General features: G+C 39.2%; 1 protein-coding gene across 1 annotated transcript; it reads right to left on the minus strand.

The window, feature by feature from the left end:
- Nucleotides 1-1,393: 1,393 nt before the first annotated feature.
- umodl1 (uromodulin-like 1) lies at nt 1,394-24,339 on the minus strand. The gene is given in 16 exon segments (XM_028465976.1): nt 1,394-1,734; nt 4,677-4,761; nt 4,849-5,005; nt 6,719-6,955; nt 7,050-7,210; nt 7,303-7,993; nt 7,995-8,145; nt 8,268-8,405; nt 8,528-8,747; nt 12,402-12,514; nt 14,152-14,409; nt 14,480-14,746; nt 17,360-17,500; nt 19,663-19,846; nt 19,973-20,100; nt 24,249-24,339. Coding segments are annotated over 16 exon segments (3,207 nt in total). The 3' UTR covers nt 1,394-1,549.
- Nucleotides 24,340-25,881: the final 1,542 nt, after the last annotated feature.

The following is a 25,881-nucleotide window of genomic DNA, read 5'->3' on the forward strand; positions in this document are numbered from 1 at the left end:
AAGCCTCTCGTGTTCAGCATCCCCTCCTCAGCAGCAGAGCATCACCATCCATGAGCCTGCAGTCAACAGTGAGGGAATAAAACCCACTCTCCATCTTTGCTTCACTGACAAGACCATTGTCCTGACCCTTGTAAATGTGAAGCATGGAAAGTGTTTATTTACATGTTTCAGGTTTCCTTAGTGCAGGGGTTCTCAACCTTGGGATCAGGACCTCATTTGGGGTCGCGAGACACCTGGTCGCCAGATGCCTTCAAGAAACTGAACATTTTTAGCCATTTTTGCTTATTCTTACAATTTTTCTGCATCTACACCAAACTTGCCATATTTTAACCTATTTTGATTACTTTTTTTGCTATATTTTTGCTCTTTTTAGTGGATTTTTGTTACATTACTCCCATTTCTGCCACTTCTCCCTCTTATTTCAAAGCCTTTTATGCACATTTTTTCCACTTTCAAGACATTTCCGACATTTATAAACCCTTCCACACTTTTTCCACTTAAGGTCGCATGTGTTGACCCATTATTGTCACTTTTAAAAACCTCTTTTTGTTTTTTTTTTTGCCAAGTTAATCACATTCACAATTTGTCATGGCCCATTATTTGCCAGTTTAAACATAAAATATTGACAACTTTGACCCTTTTTTTTAACCACTTTTCTGTCCGTTTTGGCCACTCTAATTGCAGCTTTTAACCATGTAAAACCCACAGGGTTTTTAAATCCATTTCATCACACTTCACCACCTTTTCCACCATTTTTGATCACTTTTGAGCCATTTTATTTCTGATTCAAACAAGGATTTACATCTTTAATATACTATAGTGCAAATAATGAGAAATAAATGTGGTTATCACAGATTCATAGAACAATGGACCATCATTTTGCTGACTTTATGGATGGTCCCCAAAAATCTCTCCCCTTTATTTTTATAGATGGTCCTGTCTCATCATGACTGTTCTTCAATGTTCACGTCTGTGTTCAACCACCTTCAGCTAGAGTGGGGGTCACCACCATAGTGAATGACTGGTGGATTGTTTTTTACGATATTCCTACATGTCCCTGTTATAGATGTGACCCTTTTAAGGATTAGTAGTAGGTATAGAATATATAGTATTGTTGCATAACTCACACACAAAACCCAATGTATTAACTCTAAACATCCTTAGAAAATAACAGATGAAATAACAATGAAGCATGAATGATTTTACATGTGTGCTTAAGGAATATTTGATCAGTGAAAAGCACAATGTAACATATCAAATATTTAAAATGACAAAGTTACAAATGAGAAAAATTGACATTTTGTGTTATTTTGTACACTTTTATTGATACATACAGTCTCCATACAATAAAGCAGCAGTTATTTCTAAACTAAAATATATTTAAAAAGGCAGTTTATCTGTAAATACAACTGCATATATTGTACAATTGATTGTTTCTTGTGCAAATAAGTGCAGTGTGCTAAAAAAGATGTGCAGTAGTGACACCTAGCGGTAAAAGTGCTGCATTAGTCAAATCCAGAGTTTCTTGATCCAGCTGCTGATCAACTAATCAATCATACACAATGTAGGTGAAGTTCTGCGTTTTGGGTTTGTTGCTGAAGTTGTAGTGGCCGATGCGGTTCCTCTGGTAGAAGAAGAGGCAGACTAAGCCAACGATGAAGAGGATCATCAAGCCCACACCAAGACAAGAGAAGCCCACCACATAGGCAAGGTCAACGGTCTCCTCCAGGGGCTCTGCAGGAACAAGAAGAAACACAGCATTAGCACAACATTTAAACACATGCTAAACGGAAGGATAAGAGTCTGTGTTACACTTTGATGAATCTCGCCAACGTTGGCACGATGAATGAAGTTGCATTGGCAAGACGTATTATGGAGAGTGTTTGCTCATTGGTCAGACGTCGCGGAGACATCGGTATCTGGACGATGTTGGACGATAAATTAAAGATGCTCAGCGCACCCTCTCTGCAGTTTATTTGACCTTTATTTAGCTTGAATTATTCAATTATTATAAATATCTCCATATCCATAAAGAGAGACACAGTTCATGATCATAAAAGTATTTTCAGCAGCATAGCCAAAAGAGCCCCAGCACCAAAACAGCTTCATGGAAGTAACTTTTTACAGTTCTATAATTTTATAAGTGGTATCTCCGATTTGGGGGGAAAAACACACAAAATGACACATTCGGAGTAGAATGCTGATGCACGATCTGAGGCCGACATCGGTGAGAAGTATGCGTGCTATCTGGAAAGTAATGCTGCGGAATGAAAAGTGCGTGTGGAAATTCGTTTGAGCATAAATTCTATATCTCTAAAGCTCTAGTGCTCAGATTTGGAGTAAATTCCCCCATTTTGTTTTACAAGTGAACGAGTAGAATTCCACTGAAGTAAAAAGTGTCACTAGTAGAGGATTTTCAGATTTTTAAAACTCAAAACCGAGACAGTAATTTACGAAGAAGACGACAGATTTTCAAAAGTAACCATTTGCATATGGTTTTATTTGTAATGGAAAAAAAGGTCACATAAATTCCATTTCTTTTTTCTTCCTTTTGGATGAAATGTAATATGACAACGACTGAGCCAAATTCAAAGTGGCAAACAGTCAAAAAAAGCAACATTATAAGTTAACATAAAATTGTTTTCAATAATCCAAAAAAATTGTTTTTCTTTTTGGCACGTTGAAGGAGAAAGCATGAGAGTAATATTGTCAATGCCAATCGACCAATCAGCATCGAGTTTTGAGCTATTGAATTGGTTTTTATTGCGAGCGCTACCATGGCAACTGTGTAATTGACAGCTCACAGTGCACACACATCACATTTTTAAGCAAATGCACTGCTTTAGGGGTTCTTTTCTGTCAGCGGCAACAGACGTTCATTTCTTAAAGGGCCCGTGTTACGACAAATCAACTTTTCTGTGCTTTAAACATAATAAAGGTGCTATTAGGGCTTCATACACATGCCCAAAGTGCTTTATTCATTGATTCCCTCAATCGTTAGTTAGAGGGTGATTTGCTCCTTTCTTACTGCAGGGTGAGCCCAAACACCTCGCTCCAATTTGATGTCGCGTTCCCACTTTCATGACGAATTTGATGCGACACTGAGCTGGAGAAGCCGCGCCTCCAGGAAGCTCTCTGTCATGATTGACATGTAAACAGACACGCCCACAAAGGTGAGCATTTCAGTGTCTTTCGCGCAGTGCTACGTATGTATTTTCTACAGTCTATGTATGTACCGAACGCCCCGCCCTCACGCTATGTCTCATGTTGATAAAGCAACATGAGCTCAGCTATGGAGTGGGTGGGAGGAGGGCGGGCCGTCCTCTGACTCTACGTCACCATGCGGGGAGGAGGAAGTCAGTGTTCCGTCTATAGACACGCCCACTCATGAATATGCATAAGTAGGCCGCAAATCAGCCTGTTTGTGTAGAGTTGCTCAGAAAGTGACTTTTCAGAGGCTAAAACTCTGGAAAACAGGTGAGTTTGGTAAAATAAACCTCAAATACTATGTTTTTGGGGTTCTTAGAACAAATGGAGATGGGTGAAAAATAGCATGATATGGGACCTTTAATAAACGGGACAAATGGGACTGTGCTTGTGAAAAACTGGGACAAATCAATAGTTTGGGGAAAATTGACCGGGACAAGGGATGCAACTCTGACAATGGGGCAACTCTGACAATGGGGATGTCTGGTCACCCTAGGCTACACTAGTAAACTAGTGAAGTAAAAAGTGTTGCTGTTACATAGCCTTATATGCTAGTTAGGGGGCGGGGGAAATTCAGGCTAGTAATTGGTTTTCTAAATTATTACAACCAATCAGGGAGCTGGATTTTTCAGCGTCCCCTAAAGGGACATGCAAAAAGTGTATTAAAAAAATTAAAGTAAGAAAAAACAAAAACAAATCTATTGCAGGATCTTGCAAAACGAGCCCCAGAATTCAACCAGGATTCCAAGCTCTAAGTATTCTTTTTGACGACTTTGTCCCCTTAAACAAAGTGTCGTCTTTACTTCTCTGTCACTAAGATGAAAGCTGTGCCGACGAGCAAGCAAATCCTTAATATCTTTATATTTTGACCTGATTTCAAAGTAAAAATCAATAAACTGATTAATATCCTGCGCTGGCCCCGCCTGACGGCCATTGAGAGCTGGAGATAGGCTCTAGCAGACCCCCACGACCCTGAAAAAAAGGAGCAAGCGGGTCAGAAAATAGATGGATGGATATTCTGCACTGTGGATGACTCACTTGGGATGAACTCTGACTTGGAACCATCGGGGGGTGGGGCTCTTTTTCTTTATTTCAGTTTTTTTTTTTTTGTTGCAAGCCCTAGTTTTGCCAGATCGCACAAACATTATTTATTTATTTATTTATTTATTTTGCATGTCCCTTAAGGAGCTCTGTAGGATATTGAATGCACTATAGTACTAGTAAACAAATATTTTGTCTTACAGGTAGGTATTTGGAACTGTATCTATATCAGAACTATATCAGGTGACACAACCTGAATAACCCAATTAAATCACTTATTGCTACCTTTTCTCTAAAAGGCTACAAACCTTTTTCACCACATCTTTTTATTGATCTCTGACTTCATTTCATTTGCAAACATTCAAAAGATGCACTTTTGAGTTTTGCACCATTTTTTCTCTCTTTTTTTGTCTTTCCAAATACTTCACCTTCATCCTCCTTGTAAATAGGCCCTAAAGAGCCAAACGTTCTTCCAATAATCTTTCCTGAGCGTGCAGCTCTCTGTCCACAGTCCTGATGATGGAACACAGCAATCATCCAAATGTACAACAGCAAAGAGGTGTTTTCAGCTTGGGTTCAGATGAATGTGAAAGCACTCACAGGCAAACAGGTGTCCAACCCAGTCTGCAGGCAGATCTGGATCTGACAGTGCAGGTAGATCACATCCAGGCTGACGAAGGCGAATATCTGCACGGACACGCGGGCTGTGCTGGAGTTACCGTTCATGAGCACGTTGGTGAACACATTCAGAGCACAGCTATAGAGACACAGAGTGGAAATAATCCACCAATAAGGGACAAACAAAAGTTTCATCCATCTATCCATCAACCCATGTATGGACGCATTAAAACACACACATTCATGTCTGGATTGGTGCATAAAAAACTAAATACACTTTCTTGGATATTAGATTTGAAAAACAAATTCTATGACATGAGTAATGTTCAGATTAGAAAAGTAATTGTTTTTGTGAGAGAAATTTACATAATTCTGTGATTGTCAGTATTTGTTCATTAAGGGGTCTATTCTCCTGTCTGGACTTAAGCGCTCTTTTACACGCCTGCGGTTACATGCTTCTCTCCTACGCGTATTCTCCAGTTGAGGCTGCTGACACGCCCACCGCACTTAAGGTAGACCAAAAGCGCATATGTGTGAATGAAGGCGGGTTGAAGTTAAGGAGAAATCATGGAACATGGAGTTTTCCCAACGCTTGTAAATGTCATTGAAAACTGTGAAAATGATAAATGTTCACTTTTAATTTGAAACGCCTTCATTGATACAGGTTGATTTGATCAGATTATTGCAGTATGACTGAGTCATCATCATCATCATCATCATCATCATCATCATCATCATCATCATCGCTGTAAAGCATGACAGAGTTAGATGAGCTGGAGATATGAGGAAATAACCCGGCCGCAGAACGTCCTGCTTTAACAGAGGGATGTTTGCAGTGAAACAGAACTATTGGATTCCATAATACGCAGTTTTAAATATAAATAGTTTAAAGCGGCCTGAGCTGAGCCTCATTAAAATATGTGTGGGAACAGTTTATGATCCATCCTCATCCGCATATGACAACTTGTTTCACTCTGTAGTGGCTCAAACTGTGACTTTACATTGGACATAGTATGAAAATCGTTGAATCACTGTGACCAACGTGGACAGAAGTCTGCGACTGTCAGAGTTTTAATTAATCGCGCAGCAGCAGCTGAGTGATCACAGCTGCTGCTGCGTGACGCACGAGTCCGTGTGGTTTCAAATGTAACTACGTCCATATTTCTAGTGCAATATAATGTTTCACCTTATTGGGGCGGGTTAGAAGCGCGTAAGATGAAAAGGGCTTACGCACACTGGAGAATGCGCGTAAAGACAGGTGGGAATGGGAACACCCACATTTCAGGGCTCCACCCACAGTGCGTAACTGGGATGAAGGCGCACAGCGACTGACTTAAGTACAGGGAGAGAATAGCGAGCAGCCAAAAACAGCGCCGCTGCACAGCTTTTTGGACTTACGCACATGGGAGAATAGAGCCCTGATAGAATAGGGCGCAGCCAAAAACAGCCCTTTTTTTACTTAAGCGCATGGGAGAATAGCGCCCTAAATCATTTAAACCGAGAGTTAAAATTAGTTTGGAAAAATTACAGAAATTTCAAAAAGATGAAGCGTGAATACTTTATTTTTTGTGTCACTTTTCAGTGGAGTAGAGGTTATAATGCTACCTCCGAGTTTTGGAAAGTTTACCTACGGCATGCTCTCACTGTTGTGGCTTTTGACAGCAGTTTCCACTCTAAGTCCAACCACAAAAACACTACTGACTGTAAACAATTATTTTCAACTATGGAAACATGCAGTGCAGTAAACCCTCCAGGACCACCTCTCAATGTATCACCTTAGACAATCTGTAACTTCTAGTAATTCTTTCTTTCTTTCTTTGTGCGTGCGTGCGTTTGTGTGGCTGTAGCACACCTGTTCTCCAGGAAGGTGTAGCTGTTGGGGTCCAGGGCGTTTCGGCTGGCCGTGACCCAGCACTTGTCGATGACCAGTTTGATCAGCTCTAAGGAGGTGTTGAGACGGACATCCAGCACCACAGCCTCTTTGGAGGACAGGCTATAGTTTTGAGGTAGAGGCATCGTACCATTCATTAGCTGAACAATTACCTGGAATGACCCCAAACCAGTGATATTCTCTTCAATCATGGTATACCTGGAGAAAGAAAGAAGCCAAACTAACCATGATCATATTGTTATTGAACTACGAGGAAGGAAATATATTCATATTACAACAGTAGGACGTATACCCCATGGAGGCATAATCTGCAGAAACAATTATTTTCTTCATGAAAGTGCACATGATCGGGACCGCAAACTTTGCAAGGTTTGCTGTGGGAACCACTACTTTTCCATTTGCTGTGTTTGATTCAATGTACAGGTGCACAGAGGCCGTGTAGGAGGTTTTATTCTAAAAAAAATAAAAAGCATGTTGAAAATAGGTGAAATCACTCAATTGTTGATTTGATAATGGTGAATCAGAATAACAAACCTGTCACTGACCTGCACAAGGGTGGTGGTACACTCATCCAAGCCCACAGTCAGTTGGACATGAGAACCATTGCCTCCTTTGACTCCACACTCTGGGAGGCCCAAGTACAGAGCGCTCTCCTGAATGTTGGCCCTCACAAGGAAACTTCTGGCAACAGTCACAGTGATGGCAGCATCTCTGCACTCAACTGAAACGTCTCCCATCAAAAGTCTCAGTGAAGTAGTGCTGGGGACAAGAGGAGGACTGGTGGAGGTTGTGGTAGTTTTGGTGGTGCTAATTATCTGGCTTTTTGGCATCTTTGGAGTTTTTAATAGACTAATTGTAGTTGATGTAGCAGTGGTTGTTAAAGTACTGGTAGTAGTTGTGCCAGTGGTTGTTGGTGGACTAGAAATTGGTGAACCAGAGGTTGTTGGTGTATTAGTAGTTGTGCCAGTGGTTGTTTCAGGACTAGTAGTTGCACCAGTGGTTGTTGGTGGACTAGAAGTTGTTGAACCAGTAGTTGTTGTACCAGTAGTTGTCGGAGGACTAGTTGTTGTTGTTATTGTAACAGTGGTTGTTGTAGCACTAGTAGTTGTTGTACCAGTGGTTGTTGTATCACTAGTAGTTGTTGTACCAGTGATTGTCGGTGCACTGGTACTTGTACCTGTGTGAGGTGAGGCCTGTCTAGTAGCAATCGTGCTTGTTGAGACAGTCGTGCTTCTTGAGTCAGATGTAACCATTGGTAGGACAGCAATTTTGGTTGTTGTTGAATCCATTGGGGTTGTGGCTGCAGCAGCAGTTGTAATGGTTCCAACACCACTGCTTGTTGTTGTTGTTTGTGTTGTTTTGGTTGTGGTTGGTTGTGGTAGTAATTGCTACACAAGGAAAAATATATATATATGTATATATTAAAGACCTGAATGTTTTTGTTGTTAAGGCATAAAATGTTTTTTTTTTTTGTTTTTTTGTATATATTTCCGTTAGTAACAGACATTACCTTGACAAACTCGTCCAGGCCTTTCTGGGGTTTCGTCCATAAATCCACCCAGACATTCACAAGTGTACGATGCCCAGGTGTTAATACAGGTAGCTTCTTGGGAACAATCATTATTACCTGATTCACATTCATCAAAATCTAAAACAAATATCAGTCAGTCATAATGTTGTAAGTATTAAAGAAATATACACTGCCAAGTCATGCACTGGTGATGCAGAATTACATTGAGTTATAATATACTTATTGCTTAAGTTGGATACCATTTACTCTTGTGCTGTTTTCGTCCACTGTGTAATTCTCGCTGTTGATCAGGGACTCCAGCAACAGTGTGGACACATTTCTGATGCCCTGGCTTTGGTTTGGACTGTATATGAGGTTGAAGTTGACCATGACGCTTCCTGAAGAAAAGCCTGTGATCACAATAGTCATCTGCCCTGAATCCACCATGGTCTTCATATCCTGAGACAGGGAGCTGTAGATCTGTAGGGAAGATTTGGACGAATATTTAATTCAAAATAGTTCTTTAAGCTACACAAAGCTCCTATTATCCATTAACTATTACCCATTAGCACAGTCATGTAGACAAAAGCAGAATTGGGGTCAATTACACTTTTCAGTTACAATTACGTCTTCAATTGTCCATGTTCAATTACAACTCATTTACAATTACAGTGACATTTTTTTTCCAATTACTATTAAATTATAATAATTATTTTTTCCTTTGAAAGTCAGTTCTAATTACGGTTTCAATTACAAAAGTGGAATTACAATTAATTACAATTACTGAGCCTGGAATAAATAATAATTGACATTTTTTTCTAGAATGTTAATGCCAATTACGATTACAAACTCAATTATCTGAACTCAAAACATATTTTTCAATTACAATTACAATAGACCTTTTGCAAAACCCCGCCCACAAACAGTCATTGTACAATCAGACGTCCGAGCAACCGTTACTATGTAAGGCAGGTCCGACATGCTCAGAGCAGGCACAATGGTGTAGCGGTGTGCTCATGGCTTGTGCAAGTCAGATACCAGGTACCCCAAGAGTTTAGCTGGTTTGTCGTGCTCTTTCCATTCCCAAAGTCAAAAACACAATTGGAGCGATGTCTACAAAGGACTATAAAACTATAAAAATGTCTCAGGGATGTGTGTGTGTGTGTGTGTGTGTGTGTGTGTGTGTAGTATGGGAGACGTGTATGTTTTTAACGTTATCTCATCTTGTCTGCACTAATATGTGTTCAGCAAAATGACAATAATGCTTGATTTGATTTGATTTTGAATAAATAAGGTGTTGAAAGACATTACAGTGCATTGACATAACTATACATTAACGTACCTAGTGAAGGGTGGGGGGCGACGGCGACGACTGGGGTATAGAGGGTTTTCATCAACGTCACGTTCTGGACAGTAACCCGAATGCACGGCCATGTTAACGGTATACGAATGTAAACACTACATGTTGGAGGCACATGGAGAAAACCTCTGTGATGGATAAACCACACTAAAGCTTCTCAAAATACATTATAGATGCAAAGGCATACAGGGAAGTTCTTGGTCCGCAGGAAAGGGCACGCTTTTGGAAAAGTTACGCTTTATTGGTGGTGAAGATCCATACAAGTCGGCGTCCTCGTCTTGTATCAATGACAACCTGGAGAGTCTTCCGTCTATTATGTATCCAGATATTGTCACTACCTGGTTTTCTCACCAAGCCCATACACAGCGGAAGACCCTAAATCTTATGAAAGTTTGGAGGTCTATAATCAGATGGTGTGTGGATGGGTGATGGAGATGCAGTATCAAGTCATCAATGACAGATGTGTTGTGAAGGCCAAAGTAAGTAAAAGGTCAGACCTTTTACCTGGAATACAATGAGAAATACAGCACATTTTAGCTCTACATATTAAGAACTGTTGCTACTGTAACAGGCTATTAAATGTGATTATATTAAGTACATAATATTACATGCAGTAGCTTGATGTGAATTATTATCATCAAACTACAAAATTAGTTAAGAGCCGCTGCTATCAACAATTCACTTCGCTAACCACAAGCGCCTCCTTTCCTCTGATAACATTTGACATTGTTCTCCCTGATTTGTTACAACTTTTGGCAGTCTATAAAACTCCAAATGTTTTTCACAGTCTGACTGATTGGTACAGCCAAAAACACGGCAATAATTCACCATTTCCTCTCGAAATTCAGAATTTGCTTGTGTGCGTGAGGTTTGTTTACCTGCTGAATATCGCCAATATGGCGATTTCCGGGTTGATGTCGCGGTTGATGATGCGCCGTGCAAACCCTCTATACAGTTATTAGCAACTATCATATTACCATATTACTATCAATATTTCAGTCGACATCCTCCTGAAGCATACAACTCTCCCAATCTATATTAAAGCTGCACTACCTGAATTTTGAACAATGACAGAGGGGCGTGGCTGAATTTGAACCATAAATCCTGCCCCCCACTCTGATAATCCCTCCCAGTCTCCTCCTCTGGAAGTGCAAGAAGTAGTGCACGAGCGCTGAATGTGCACACACATAGGTTGACAGTCTGAAGTTGCATCCAAACATTTATTTTTTGTCTTCCTCTGATTTTCTCTTTTTGGGTTTTTTAGCAGTATATGCAGTAACAGTCCTGGTGGGTGTTCGGCAGCCATGCTTTGCTGAAAACAAATTTGCACTTTGCACACGCTTCCATATATATTGCGGCAGCCAATGAGGAGGTTCCTTCGTGGGCTCTGCTCACCCCTCCTTTTTCTAAATCCTGTGATTGGAGCTGGATGGGGTGACCGCCAAGACTTTGTCTTCTGGGGTTTTATTAACTGAAATACTTAATTTAAGGCACAGACAGCAAGCATTACTTTTACGAAATACTATATGATGCTTATGAAATTTTTTTTTATTAAAGAAAATAAATTGAGTATCTTATTAGCCTTGGATCACCTTTTGGTTCAGCTTGCTAGCTGATGTAACAGTTTGTTTTATTAAGATCCCCATTAACTGTGGTAACGCTCTTTTACTTTAAGTAAGATACAAACAATATAATATAAGACAACTTACCCAGCAGTGACTTCGGTAAAGTTAGAAAGATATTCACAGAAGTCAAGCACTTCAGGTGCATACATGTTTGTGATGTCTGTTAGAATAGAAAATGCTTATTGCAATGTACTCTACTTCATTAATGAATATTCTTTATTCTACATTTGATATTTTCAAAAAAACATATTTTTGGGGCTTGTTAGATTGCATGAAGTACATCTCTAAGATGGAAATGAAGTGTATCAAAGTATTTAACATCTCGATAATATAAGGTTTATACTCTTTTCAGCTAAGGTTAACTGTTTTCAATACATCACAGTGAAGAGCTTAAAAGCCTTCATTTTTGAGTCAGTATACCATTGAGATATATTTAAACTCAGGAGTCAAACAACAAGCTCCCTGTTTCACTGATTTATAGGTTGTCTTTTTCTCCAACTATTTCTAGAGTAAGGTAATTCCATATATGGTGATGAGCTAAGGTTAGAGATATAACCCTGTAGGATGACCTTTCTCTTGCCTATATAGGCACTAGCTTGCTGGGAAATGCTTTGGAGTTTTGCAGAGATTGCTGTGTTTGCAATGATCTGGCAAGCAGCTCTCAGCAGGTTTTGACACCCTGTGTTTGGACTCTAATTGTACAATAAATGTCATAATATTTGCAATTCAGTTGTCCCGCAGATTTCTTCCACACCACCTTTTTTGTCATCACCATCCACACCATCAGATGCAACATGCATGCTTTCACTTCGATTTATCCCTTCACAGCATATTGTAACCCCTTTTGCCTGGATCTGGAGGATATCGGGTAGGTATTGCTCCAAAAAGAGTCACTAACAAGCACCAGGAGACTTGTCCTAGCCATTAAAGACAAGACCAACTCAGGAAGTTGACGGACATAGCAAAAGTAAATAAGGGGGGTGGGGCTTTTGCGAAAGGTCCATTATGCCATCATTGAAATTAATTATCAATTATGTGTTTACAATTTTAATTGACCCCAACCCTGGACAGAGGTAAGCTACATATGTAGCTAAACCGGAATTTCATGAGAGATCCATGTCACCTCATAATCCATCCTAATCTAAATACCTCATCTATGATACTCTGGCTGAGGTCTTTATAGGCTGGGCTGTTGGGGTCCTGCAGGTCTGCTGTGAACTGGATGTTGGTAAGACGAGCGCTGACGTCAACAGTCTGAGCATCTAAAAAGAAAAGGATTTTTTCATAATGCAATCACATTTTCCAAACATAAAGTTTAAGATCATATATATCAATAAAGGGATTCCTGTCTTGGTCTCCCTTGAGCAGTTTAGTGTCAATTTATCCCTCATTTATCAAACGTGCGTTCGACCAAATTCATGCAAGCTTTGGTATTAATCAATTCTGACGTGATCGTACGCTACAATCAGATCTCACATCTGGTCTGACCTCGTGTACGCAAACCTGAGTGTGTGAATTTGTGGTGCAGCAAAGCATGTTAATGATGATTAAAGTCAGCCGCCGCATTTATCAACACCTGATCATTTGTGTGCTGGGATTGGTCAGTTACGAATGTACACAATGTGCACTCAGATCTGCACCCGTTTTCACACAAGGTTAATAAATGAGGGCCATTGTATGTATTATTTATGTAGTAAATGTATAATAGAAAATATTATTTTTAAACATGTTTCTAAAGTTTTGCAGCTTTATTTGTGACTCAAACAAACCCATATGGAGTTAATCAGCATAGCTGTCATGATTAATTATATTGTTCCTCAACAGGATAGGTAAGTGACAAATTTCCCTGTAGGGCTACATTGTATGTGACATTACATCAGTGGTTTACAACTTTTTGGTTGTGACCCCATTTTTAATATTACACATTTTTGGCATCTCCAGAGACTTATTTTTTCTTTCTAGAATTAGCTTTTAATAATGTTTGTTGTTGCCAGGATTAGTGCACAAAGTGACAAGCTGTGCCAGCGCAGATATTTTTATGCTGCATTTTATTTGAACTAGATTTATATTTGAGAAAGTGAAAGTATAAAATACAGTTTCTTAAAGGCACACTGTGTAACTTTTGGCCACTAGGGGCGCTAGACCTGTAACTTTCACACAAGCGTGCCTAGTGGCCACAAGCGCCGCAGCACAGTCAGTCAGTCGGGCCAGCCTCCACGCTTTGCACCCCAGCCCGATCGACCCAGCCCTTAGAACCAATCCTTATACCGAAGTTATGGATCTGACTTACCGACTTCCCTTACTAAAAAATCCATGTTTAACTGAACTATCACGGCAATTAGTGCACCATTAACCCAACACAAAACTACCATATTGTGCTCTTTAGGTTGTAAACAGAGGCTAGCTTGTTTCAGCTGCCCACAGTAATGGCGCTGGGTTGGGAAATGCCCGTATGTTGTGACTTAATGTGGGAGCTATGTATATCCGAGCCTGTGGTCACGTGACTGCCATGAAGTGAAACTTCTCCAGGCATTCTCCAGGTCACATGACCTGGCCAAAGACGGTCCGTCTCCTCCAACTGTCAAGTGCTGTATATTGGCCTGAGGAATCATTTAAAATAACTCTTTAGGTCAAAAAGTCAGCGGTGTGCCTTTAAGATTGTTTTGTGTGTGTGATGTTATAATTTGAAAAAGAATGATAATTAAAACATTTAAAAACTATTTTTAATTGTTCTTATAAATTATTAGACATATCAGGGGACCCCAATTGAATTACAGGCAACCCTATGGTTGAAACACAATGCATTACATTACGTTTTTTTAAGTGTGCAGCGGTTGGGGTACATGGCTTCAGGAAAAATGTCTGAAGGGGTACCCCAAACGGATGAATATTTTCTTACCTGTTTTTACTGATGTATTTAAGGCAATCCCTTGGTTTCCACAAGCAGAAGATGTGACTGAAACAATGTAAAGAAGCCCCAGCTTCAGTCCTGTCACCTCCGTCCTGCTCTGATTGGTTTTTACTGAAAAAACCACCTCCGAGCTGCTACTAACAACAACTTGGAAGGTTTGTTTCTCCGTGGACTGACTGATCCAGTAGACAGTGAAGGAGGTTCCCGTAACATTACCTGCCCAAAGGCTGCTGATGCTGGGAGGAACTGCAGATAGGAGTGAGATGATCATTTATCAGTGTGCTTGTCTCCACAATCTCCGGCCCTCTTTCCTTACCACATAAGGTTGTTGCTTCTGGCGGCTCCACAGATGAGCTCATGCTGCTATGAGGTGTTGAACTTGTCCACAGTGAAGCATCTGATGAATTATAAAGTGCAGAGCTTGTATTACTCAGAGCTGTAGTCATGTTGCTCCCAGTGGTGCTGAGGACCCCCATGGTGATGCTGCCTTCAGGGTCCTGTGTGGAGGTCGAGTCAGTGTAGGTGCTCATTGATGTGTAGATGGTTGACAGACGTTCTGTGGTGGTCCATACACTAACGTTGGCTAAAAACAAACATAAAATGAAATTAAAGACTTCTAATTTCAAAGATTATCCATCTGGCCACAGTGGTCTGATATGGGCGTTTTTAGCAGTTTTAAGACCTCATGTGATCTGACCTTGTATTGGGCTGATTTTTTTATTTATACTTGTTTCTGAAAGTTTTTCTCATTGCCTTAGAGGAGACTTTAACAGGTTTATCTCTCCTGTGTTTCCATTATAGGTGTTTGTTCATTGTTTTTCAGTTGTTTTTTTTTCTTTGAGGTGTTTTGTGGAGGTGTTTGGCTGGAAGACTTACTGTTTTTCCATATGTGTTTATTTTCAGCTTCAATCAAAAGTGAGAGACCCTCCAGACGTGGGCTAAAGTTTGGTGTTTTAACTCATTAAACGTTCCTTTCCCCTGGTAGGAATGAGTGTATGCTATAGGTTTGGGGTTGATGGTATTTTACACAGTCAGCATTATTGTTACTGCCTCTTATTGTTACATTAACAGTCAGTTGTCATTGGCTGTGGAGTTTATGAGCTTTTACTTATTTCGCTTCAACACATTTTAGTTCAATGCCTGAGGAATGGGTGGTTTTGGTTTAGCTTTATTGAGCTAGGAGTAATATACAACAAGAAATGCTATGTGTAGTTATTACTGCGAGAAAGATTTGTCACCTATGTCTATGAGGAACTCTCTTGCATACACGATACTAATGATAATCTAATTGGTGGTTAATTACTCGCAAAACACAGAAGATGAATACAAAAATAGACAAAATGACTGTAAGAACCTGTACAACAAAGCTGGATAAGTATAGCTTATCTCTCCGTTAGCAGGCTCACCTAACCCAGGGGTCTGCAACCTGCGGCTCTGGAGCCTCATGTGGCTCTTTGACTCTTTTTGCAATGGCTCCCTGAAGCTTTAAAAAAATATAATATAATAATTATTATTATTTCCTACTGGTGATTCATGACATTAACTTCAAATAAAATGATGATAGAAACAATTGGTTAACCAAAAATAAATCACATTGGGCAATAACTCTGCCACCTTCCTACTCCAACTCCTGCAACATCTACAGACCATCAACTTTCACTGCACCTGTGGCTAATCTTAAATTTTAAATCCCTTGTAAGACAATTTAAATAACAAAGACTATTCTGGAAGAAAATACAGGACTTTATTGCTTGATATGTTGCAAGAAATTAGCACGTGTTGATAGAGATTTTTTTTTAATTATTTATTCAGTTTGTATAGAATTGTATACGCTGTATTGTTTTCATTGAGAAGGTTTTTTTTTCAGCTCTGGAAGGATTTTAATCCAGGCGAGATTAGGCAAAATGGCTCCTTTAAGAATAAGGTTGCAGACCCCTGACCTAACCAACATTCACCATCATGGAGCAGCTGTACTATGAAGCAGGATATCAAAACGATCACTTCAGCCTGGCAATGTGCTTGCTCCAGTGACAGGGGTGGAGATTACAGCGTCTGACCAATCACAAACACGGAGAAACTGTGCAGACTTGAATAAAACTTGAAGGATAATTCTTTGAAAATATGAAGAATTAAAATCCATAATTCAGACCAAAAACAACACTGTTACTGCAGCATAAGCAGGAAGGAAGGAATGCTCAAATTAGTGAGATTATACAATATGAATTAATGGGAGAATTTAATCGGTCTGAAAGCTCCAACGCGTGCAGGCTTTATCAGCTGACTAATGTTGATCAGTCCATCAGATAAAAATCTATATATTTCCTATATGTCATCGAGTAAATGAAAGGATTGCATCAATCCATAAATATTCTCTCTCTCCTGTCATCTGTAAGATCAGATCCACGCAGTAACATGTCCACAGAATGATCCTCCTTTTATTGAGCAGGTCGTTTTCCAAGAGAACTTAATGGTCGGGAGGCGGGACTTTCATATGCGCTCACATCCTAGCCAGAACAGAATTTACTCCTAACCAGGTTAGATGTTCAGTCTAAGTTACCATGGTAATTTAGCCCCGTAAGAAGTTACTCAGTGTCGCAGTACAGCACACAGCGGAATAAATCCAGGAAGCTAACGGAATCAGTGGAAATCCAGCTTCATAGTGCAGGCTCAAGATGACTATAAAAAACAAAAGAAAGTGTCTATTCGTATGGTTGCCGTACGGACAACCCCCGGTGCTATTGTTACGTTTACCAAAGTACACGTACGTAGCGTCTTAGGGTTAGGGTTAGATTATAACTCTATAACTGGCCAATGAGGGGCACTGCATAGAATGTTGGTATAGTGATACGGCAACTGTACGGATAGCCATGCCAAAACAAAAACACAAAACAACAAAAGCAAAAAATAAAAATTTTTAAAATGCAAACAAAAATACATAAAATGGCTGGAAAATAAGAAACGACTATAAAGATATGAAAATTGACTCCTAAACCTCACAAAATAACAAAATGGAAATCACAAAATTACTCACACACAAAATGAGACAAAAACACACAAAATGAGACAAAAACACACAAAAAAAACAACAAAAACACACAAACCCCTTTATTTCCTGTTATTTCCTGTATTCCTGATCCACAGAGATATTTGAGGAACACACACACACACACACACACACACACGCACACAGTCTAACCTGAACAATTGGCGCCAGGGTTCTCAGGATCAACATCCAAGTATCCTTGAGGACACACACAGAGATAGGAGCCCATTGTGTTGTTACAGTCTGCCTGAGAGGAGCATGGGTTCAGAGCAGCGTGTGCACACTCATCGATATCTGTAAATGACAAAACAAGTACTTATGAATCAAAAAATATAAGATCATAGGAGCAAAACATTGCATTACTTATCCAAATGTCTTTTGTTTATTTTTACATCCAGGATAACAAAAAAATCAAGTTAGCTGCAGTTCAAACTAAACAAGAGCCTACAACATTTCTTCTTCAGACTTCCACAATTGTCATTTAAGACATCGACTTTGACTCAAATGACTTTTCACATTCATGTGTATGAGTTACATCATTATGGATATCTGTAATTACATTTTAACCTAACAGAATGAAAGTCAATTATCTATATTCATTGTGACTTTGCCTGGTCAAAATTTGAGCTCAAGATACCCTCAACTCAACTCAGGTAAAGATATTTATATTGTTTGGTTGAGATATCTGAAATTAAGTTTTGACTATAAAGCTGTTATCTTCAGCTTTCATTACACCAAGTCAATAAGTAATTACAGATATCTGTAATGACTTACCACATGCACACCAATGGAAAAAGTGATGTAATCTCTCCTGGTCAGAATGATGTTTAGGATTTCTGTAATGTTAATTCTGAATAGGCAAATTTACATATTAAATGTTGAAGATGGTAATTTTTTTATCAGATAGACATAGGCCTCATGGTTCAAAAAAAGATGTAAAAGGTTCAAATTACAGTGTATTTTTTTTAAGTCCACTGTAAACACTATCTTCTTGACATTGTCAGAAAAGTTTCACGCATTGCATCATGAGATGTGTCGTCCCGTAGACGGACGCATCAATGTAATACTTACTGTGATTTCATGTGTTTGAACCTAAAACTCTGCCAAAGTGACTTCCCAACACATTTCTGGTGATTCCACTGAAGGTTGTGGCAAAAAATAGGCAGATGTGAATTTTTAGTCTTCCCAAATAAGACAATAAAAGCAAACAAAAAGTGAAAAAAAAAAATCTAATATTTAAAAAAAAAAAACATAAAATGACCGACTACTGACAAATTGAGTCAGAAAGTGACAATAAGAGAAATCACAACAAAAAAAAAACACTCAGAACTCTGCACAGAAGACAAATTTGAGACAAAAACACACAAAACCCTTTATTATTTCCTGTATTAAAGCTCAGATTGGTTAATATTCTAAATGTTGATAATGTGGCCCCGGATCAGACTAGGCTTGGGGACAATTATAATTACAATCGCTAACTGATAAAAATTTACAATTATGATGTAATTGTAGTTGTAATTGTAATTTAAAAAAAATATGTAAATGTAATTGAGTTTAGATAATTTTCTTTTTGTAAATTTAATTGCCATGAAAATCCTATAAAAAAAAATTGTCAATTATAATCTAACGCAAAACTGGCGAACGATGTTATAGTTCTATGCATATGTAGTTAATTATGAAAAATATGTTTCATATCAAGCTTTCCCACATTTTACCATTTAAATTTTTTTTAAATCGAGGGGTATACTGCCACAAAAAAGGCTCAGAGACCCACACCAAAAATATGAAAACCTATATTTTCATTGATTAGGAAGCTGATTTACAACCCTGATTTAGGACCCATTATCATAAGAGATGCTAACAGAAAGCTAACACAAGAGGAAGGTTTAACTTTTATTGGGTTATTTATTCAGGCCTCAGTAATTGTATCATATTTTTGTGTCCCCTGATAAAAGTTGCCCCTCTCTCCCTTGTTTGGAGAAGAAAACACAAGACATCTGGATAAAAAATGAAGTTAAAACACTCCCATGCATCCATCTACAGGGACTTCACATCCCACAATGCATGCATGAAACTTTTCAGAAATTGTGAATAAACAGTGTTTACAGTAAAGATGGAAACTTCTGAGCAGCATTTTCAACCTTCTACATCTTTTTTTGAACTAATGATCTTTGATTAATCAATCTATGAGGCTTACACCACGTCTTTATGTGATAAAAATGAAAAAGTCGTCTCCAGCAGCTTTAAAACAGCTTGCTGGGTTATTTTTTCCTGCCCTTGCAGGAAACACAGATGACATCTCACACACAGAAGGGGACGGAGAAGGAAACTGTGGTACGACTGAGTCATTCTTTTACTGAACGCCGTGTTCTCTGCTTCATGAATCATCAGCAGAACTCAAGCAGATTGTCATTTCCGTAAAGAAGGAAAGCTAAGAAAAGCTTTGATGGCCGCACCTTGCACTGTCACATCTGACACCTCGTCTATGTGAGTGAGAAGAAGGTGCAGCCTCGCTGTGACATGTTGCAGAGACAGGGGAGGGCTGTAGGGCATCAGCAGCGAGGTGGCAGTCCTGTGGGGATGCACAGGCCACGAGCTGAGGTAATAGATCACAGACTCTGCCTGCATCGCTCCAGACACCTACAGTTATAATAAAGATTAAAACATAACTACTCACAGTAGATAGCGTCACTTTCATCCTCAGAAACAGATATTGGAGCTAAAAGTCGTTAACTTCATAAAGTTAAAGAGGAAATACGTTCTCACCATTGCATGAAGTAGCCTGAGATGATTCAATAATGATTCTTTCTCAGACACCAGCTGCTGGTATCCTGTCTTTACTGTTACTGTAGCATTCAGGCGACTTCCTCCTTTTTCAGATATAGATGTGATACCTGCATGTAAAATCAATTTAAGCATGAACATCATAAAACACTGGTGTAAGATGTCCAAAAATAGATATTTGGACATTTGAACAATAATGTCCACATATCTATTTTATGTAGTTTAGGAAAGCTTAGAGCCATGGTTCCCAAAGTGGGGTACGGGTACCCCCAGGGTTATGCAAATTATCATAGGGGTATGTGTATAGAAATTGAAAAACAGTGTGACAACATTGGAAACTAGAATATAAATCAGCCAGCAGTCAGGAGACTCCATGCATTGCCTCAAATGACACCTTGGCCTCTGTAAGACAACCCTCTGGTGGTGACAGAGAAACAATCTCATCAAAAAAGTGCAAATACTGTATAGTGAGAGCTAGCAAAACGTGCTGTCAAGAATTTGATGCACTTTGCTACTGTCAGTGTCTGATCCTTTCGCAGGGCCTGATCCTTTCTAATCTCTTCAGTGCTTATGCTAAACGCATTTACTTCCAGTCGGCCTATTTTACGGCAGTTCATGTACTATTTAAAGGGGCAGTATTATCAGAGCTGCCAAGCCTCACGCTATGAGTGTGACGGTCACGCAATTTGACGCATTCTCACACCACACGCCACACTTGACATTTCTCACGCTTATATTTCCCCATTCACTACTATTTTTATTTTTTTCATGATAATGAACTTTGATCTTCGCGGCTTGCCATAGCTCGAGTAACTCTGATTGACTGACAGAGATAACCAATCTCAGACCAATCCATGTCTCCTTGTGCCTAAATCTAACCAACCACGGCAGGCATCACACAATAATAAACCAATCAGAAACAACGTAAAGCGGGTCTTGATGGGCTGGTCTCTAACATCATTGAAATGCTCCAGTGCATGGACACACACAGTCAGCTGTGTTTGCGACTGTCTGTCAGAGGCTCAGTGCAGATGTCTGTCTATCCTGTAAAACTCTATCAGTTCTGAGTGTTGAAGCACTGAGAGATGTTTGAGGAAACACTGCATGTGTTTCTCTTCTATAACTAACTCTCTGTCGCTCCTCAGCAGAGATCTGCTGCTGCTGAAGATAACGGGGTGTTTCCACATTCTTAAAGACACAGTGTCCTGAATGTGATTTACTTTAAAAATGACTTTCAGCAACTCAGAGCAGCCCTGAAAAAAAGCAACACTACATAATTTAATCATATTTCAGCCTTAATGAAGGAAAAAGTCAAAAGACACAAAATGTTGTTATTGTGCTGCTAGTGATTAATAAAATGGTCTTTGTGGCATTTTTCTCCACTGACTTTGACCCATTATTGTTTTTCTTGTAAAACTATTGTATTGTATTGCCTAATGTAACCAAAGCAGTAACATTTTATCTAGTAAAGGATATGATTGTCTAAACTGTGTGAAATGGGGCGTTCAAACACTGCTTAAAGTAGGATTTTATTAATATGAGTGTGTTACCTCAATAACAAATAGAAATCACTAGACTGATATGCTGCCTTGTTATGTAGCGAGTAATGCTAATGCTAATTCTAATTGTAATTGAACATAGATAATTGAAGATGTAATTGTGACTGAAAAATGTAATTGACCCCAACCCTGCTTGGAACAAATTGGTTCGCTCAGCCAGCAGGACCATTGGCTGTACTTTGCTCACACATAAAGCTAGACTCTTAAATTGAGCATGACATACTGTTAATGACGCCTCAGGCCACCCTGCCTGGGCCATTTTTAAAATGCTTCATTCAGAGAAAAGGTATCGCTCTATCAAATGTTCTACTCCTCGCCATTTCGAACAGTTTCTTTCTACAATCTGTGACTCTAAACAAGGCACTTTATTTTAGAATGGAACTGTTATTGTACACTATTTTACCCTATAATATTTTATGTGCCATTGATTGTTTGTTTTTGTTATGAAATGTCTTTTTATATCTTTACAGTGCACTTTGAGCTGCTCGCACAGTTTTTCCAATGTGGTTTTTATACTGGAAATGGCTAATAAACTGAACTGAACTGAACTGAACCTCCTGTCTTCATTCAGGTGTGCCTAATCTTTTGATTATCCTTACTGTACTACTTAAGGTACTCAAACACAGAGTGTTTGTCAGTGTATTGTCTTTTATCAGGTCTATCCCTTCATGTCCCTGTCTCAGTGTTTCCACATTTAGTCGAGTTTGGAGTCTTTGCATTATTCTCTTGTTCCTACCGTTCATTGGAGGGACTTTTAAAATGCATCTCTTGGTTGGTCTCTATGACTGTTACCATGTTGGTTTTCTGCATCTAGAATTGTCGTCATTAAGCAGACTTTTAAGCTGCTTTCACACCGGTATTGTCCTGCACTCAGGCTTAATAGGCGGAGAAAGCTGATCATTTTATCACCTTGTTTTGGCTCGGTTTGCGTCCATATTGTACTTTTTTTATCTGGTCTAAACAGCCTCTGATACTGTTACATGAGCTATTCGCTTGGGGCACCATTACTGGAGTCGAGACTTCTCTGGGCAGACAAACAGAAATGTGAAGAAGAGGTTCTCATCTATTGGTCAAAGCAAGCGAGTAAGAGTGCCCAGAAAGTCTTGATGAGCATCTGTCAGATCTCAGATGTCAATGATTGTCTTCACCTCCTCGTTGCTCCAAGTTTGTTTAAGTCATTTCCAAAAAAAATGTGTTCTTGTTTTGCTTCTTTGCCAGTTCTCCTGCACACCCACAATGTCGTTCACTCTACGTCGTCTTTGACACGTCCTGTTTGGTCCGAGCCGAGAGTGTTTTATGTTCACAGAGCAACCGAATCGCTAGACTTTGATTGGAAATGCCCCAAATTTGGCCAAAATAAACATTCTAAATCTTACCTGCTTGTTTTTTTTTTACACAGGCCCGAACGCAGTAGACTTTCTGGCTCTAGGATTCACCAGTGTAAATGCTAGACCTGGACAATATATCAAGATTTCTATTTTGCCAATATAGAAAATTGCTTATAACAACATGCTTTTTTTATTTTACAAGTTATTTGGTATTAAAACACTCTTGTTTTAGGAGTCATTGTTTTCACTACTTCTCATAACAGCATGAAAAGCACAGTTAGATGGATTGCTGAGTGCATCATAACCCAGACCTTCTCCTAAACAAGCCACACTATCTATAGAACTCACTCACACATGATGTCCCTTATAGGAGAAAAAGCCAAAAATGGCACATATTGTGGAGCTGTTTGTTAATAAATGGGACTATGTTTGTCTTTAAAAAAATATTTCGATATATGTCGTATATCGCTATTTTGAGAAAAAATATCGAGATATGAGTTTTGGTCCATATCACCCAGCACTAGTGAAAGTCCGCTTACTTTACTCACATTGCCTGCCTGCCTCTTCTTTTCCTGCAATTGGGTTCTAGATTGTAGCTCTACCCTTCAACCATCTCTAACCCCTGACAAGTAGATTAATGTTCACTGATTAATTGACATACATTTAAGTTTTGCACCAGTTCATTGTTTTCTTTTGGGTCTTTTTTATTTACCAACTCTAAAGTTCTGAATTATTATTACAAAAATCAGAGTTTAAAAACGGATACTAACTTGTAGGATCAGTGCAGACGAAGCATTCTTGTATTTGGCAGCATCTCTGCCAGCCTGGACAGTCCACATCCAGCTCACACTCCTGTGAACTATGAGTGCATCCCTGAGCTGGTGGACAGGACCCTGGCTTTGTAGTGAACTCTCTGCTCCCGTTTACAGCTCCAATGAAAGAAGAAAACATTTTAGAAGCAGATATATATGTAGCAGTGCACTGAGCACTCGAGTTTCAAACACTGAAAGGTCACACTGGCTCGGTGTGTGTGTGTGTGATGTGACAAATACAGAGCTGTTTCTGTAGTGCAAATACATTTTCAACCTGTAGAACAGACATAGAAAATTGAGGGGCCCTTGGTCTAATATATAATAATTAAAGTTAATGTCCAAAATGAGAAAAAAATTGACAAAATTATATATAACACACAAAAAACTGTAAAAATACACATAATTTAGGCAAAAATGTACAGAATTTAAGCCAAATTATACAGAAAAAAGCAATACACAATGACTTCAAAGCATATACAAAGTTATCGAGAAATACACAAAAGAACAGCAAAACTACAATGTCCCATCTTTGTTGTAGATAAACAAAGGTTCCACTTACACAGAACGCAGTAACGGCCAGCTTGGACATAGCCATCGCAGCACCTGGTCACCTGCTCGGTCACTGTCTTGTACTCAGTCTGATGGACCATCTTGGAAACAGTGACTGTACATGTTGTCAAGGGGAGCCAGCCTCCACAAGACTTTGTCACAGTCTGAGAAACCACACGCACCACCAAGGAGCTCACATTTCTGCTTTGATTGCGAGTGCAGAGATGGAAGCCAGTGGGAGACAGTTGGTTTCCTACGATCAAAGAGTGGATTGATTGTTTGGTCTTATGTAGTACTCTGAGATATTTTATTTTAATAGAAAGAACTCAGTAAAGAAGTAGTACAATTTTTATTCATCCATATGAAAGAGTTTTGCATTTACTCAAATAAAATTACAAATAAAATACCTCTATATCTGCATTGATGTTTTTTTTTATTTTTTTAGTAACCAGATGAAGTTGAAATAACAGTACCTTATTGTTTATTTAATGCAATAATTACTATCATTTTGGAGGGAAGCAGTCCTTTATTTATTCATTTATTTATTGCTATTTCATTTTCAATAAATACTAAAATCCATTGGGCTGGAAGGTGGCCACTGTCTCACCAAGTTTTAAATCTGGAGACAAGACTCTACTACCAGTAGTGTCCAACGTGGTGGAAAAGTGGGTAGCCCAGCTGCTCAACCAACATCTCAGCCATGACCACTCCCCACTGCACTCCATGCAGTTTGGCTTCCACCAGTACCACAACACAGAAACAGCCAATTGTGCCTTTGTAGAAACTGTCAAATCCATGCTTGACAAAAACACCTGTGTTGGTGCTGTCTTTTTAGATTTGAAGAAGGCATTTGATACAGTCGACCTTCAAGCCCTTCTTTCTAAATTGACTCACTGTAGCTTGGCCGAGGAAACTCTTGAAAACAGTGTGTGAGTGTGGGTGCCACCGTGTCATCATTTCTAGAATGCCCTGCAGGGATCCCACAAGATTCTGTATTAGGACCTATACTTTTTTCTGTGTACATCCATGACCTGCCAAATGTTTGTCAAAATGTCCACTTTCAAATGTTCGCAGATGATGCTGTAGTTTTTACTCCTGCTAAAACAACTGAGGAGGCATCATCTACCCTCACAGCAGCCCTGATAGACATATAGCAGTGGCACACCAACTCATCCTTACAATTAAATGAAATGAAAACCGTGTCAATGATGTTCACAAAAAAAATTCTATTAAACTGGATTGGTCCAATGTGTTCCTTGGAGACTCTGAGCTTGACTTTGTTGAGGAGTTCAAGTATCTCTGGGTCACTCTGGATTCCACTGGAATCCAATGATACTTTCACACGTAGATTACTGTATTACAACCAGTCCATAAAAATTCTGGTTCAAAAGCTTTGATCATATCATTACTGCAATATTTCAGAAAAATATCAAATGCTCAATTTTCAAAATTTCATAAATTTCAAAAACTGTTGCCTTGTTTACAAAGGACTTCATGGTCTTGCTCCTCCCCCACTCTCTAACTACATTTAACCTAAAGCAGTGAGGGGTCTCCGCACCAGAGCCTCCTCCAGAGGAGATGTGGAGATTTGGACATTTGGAGAAAAACTGTACTGTCCATTAAAGGAGCTCAGTTTTGGAACA

The sequence above is a fragment of the Gouania willdenowi genome, chromosome 14, assembly GCF_900634775.1.
Source record: "Gouania willdenowi chromosome 14, fGouWil2.1, whole genome shotgun sequence".
Taxonomy (NCBI): Eukaryota; Metazoa; Chordata; class Actinopteri; order Blenniiformes; family Gobiesocidae; genus Gouania; species Gouania willdenowi.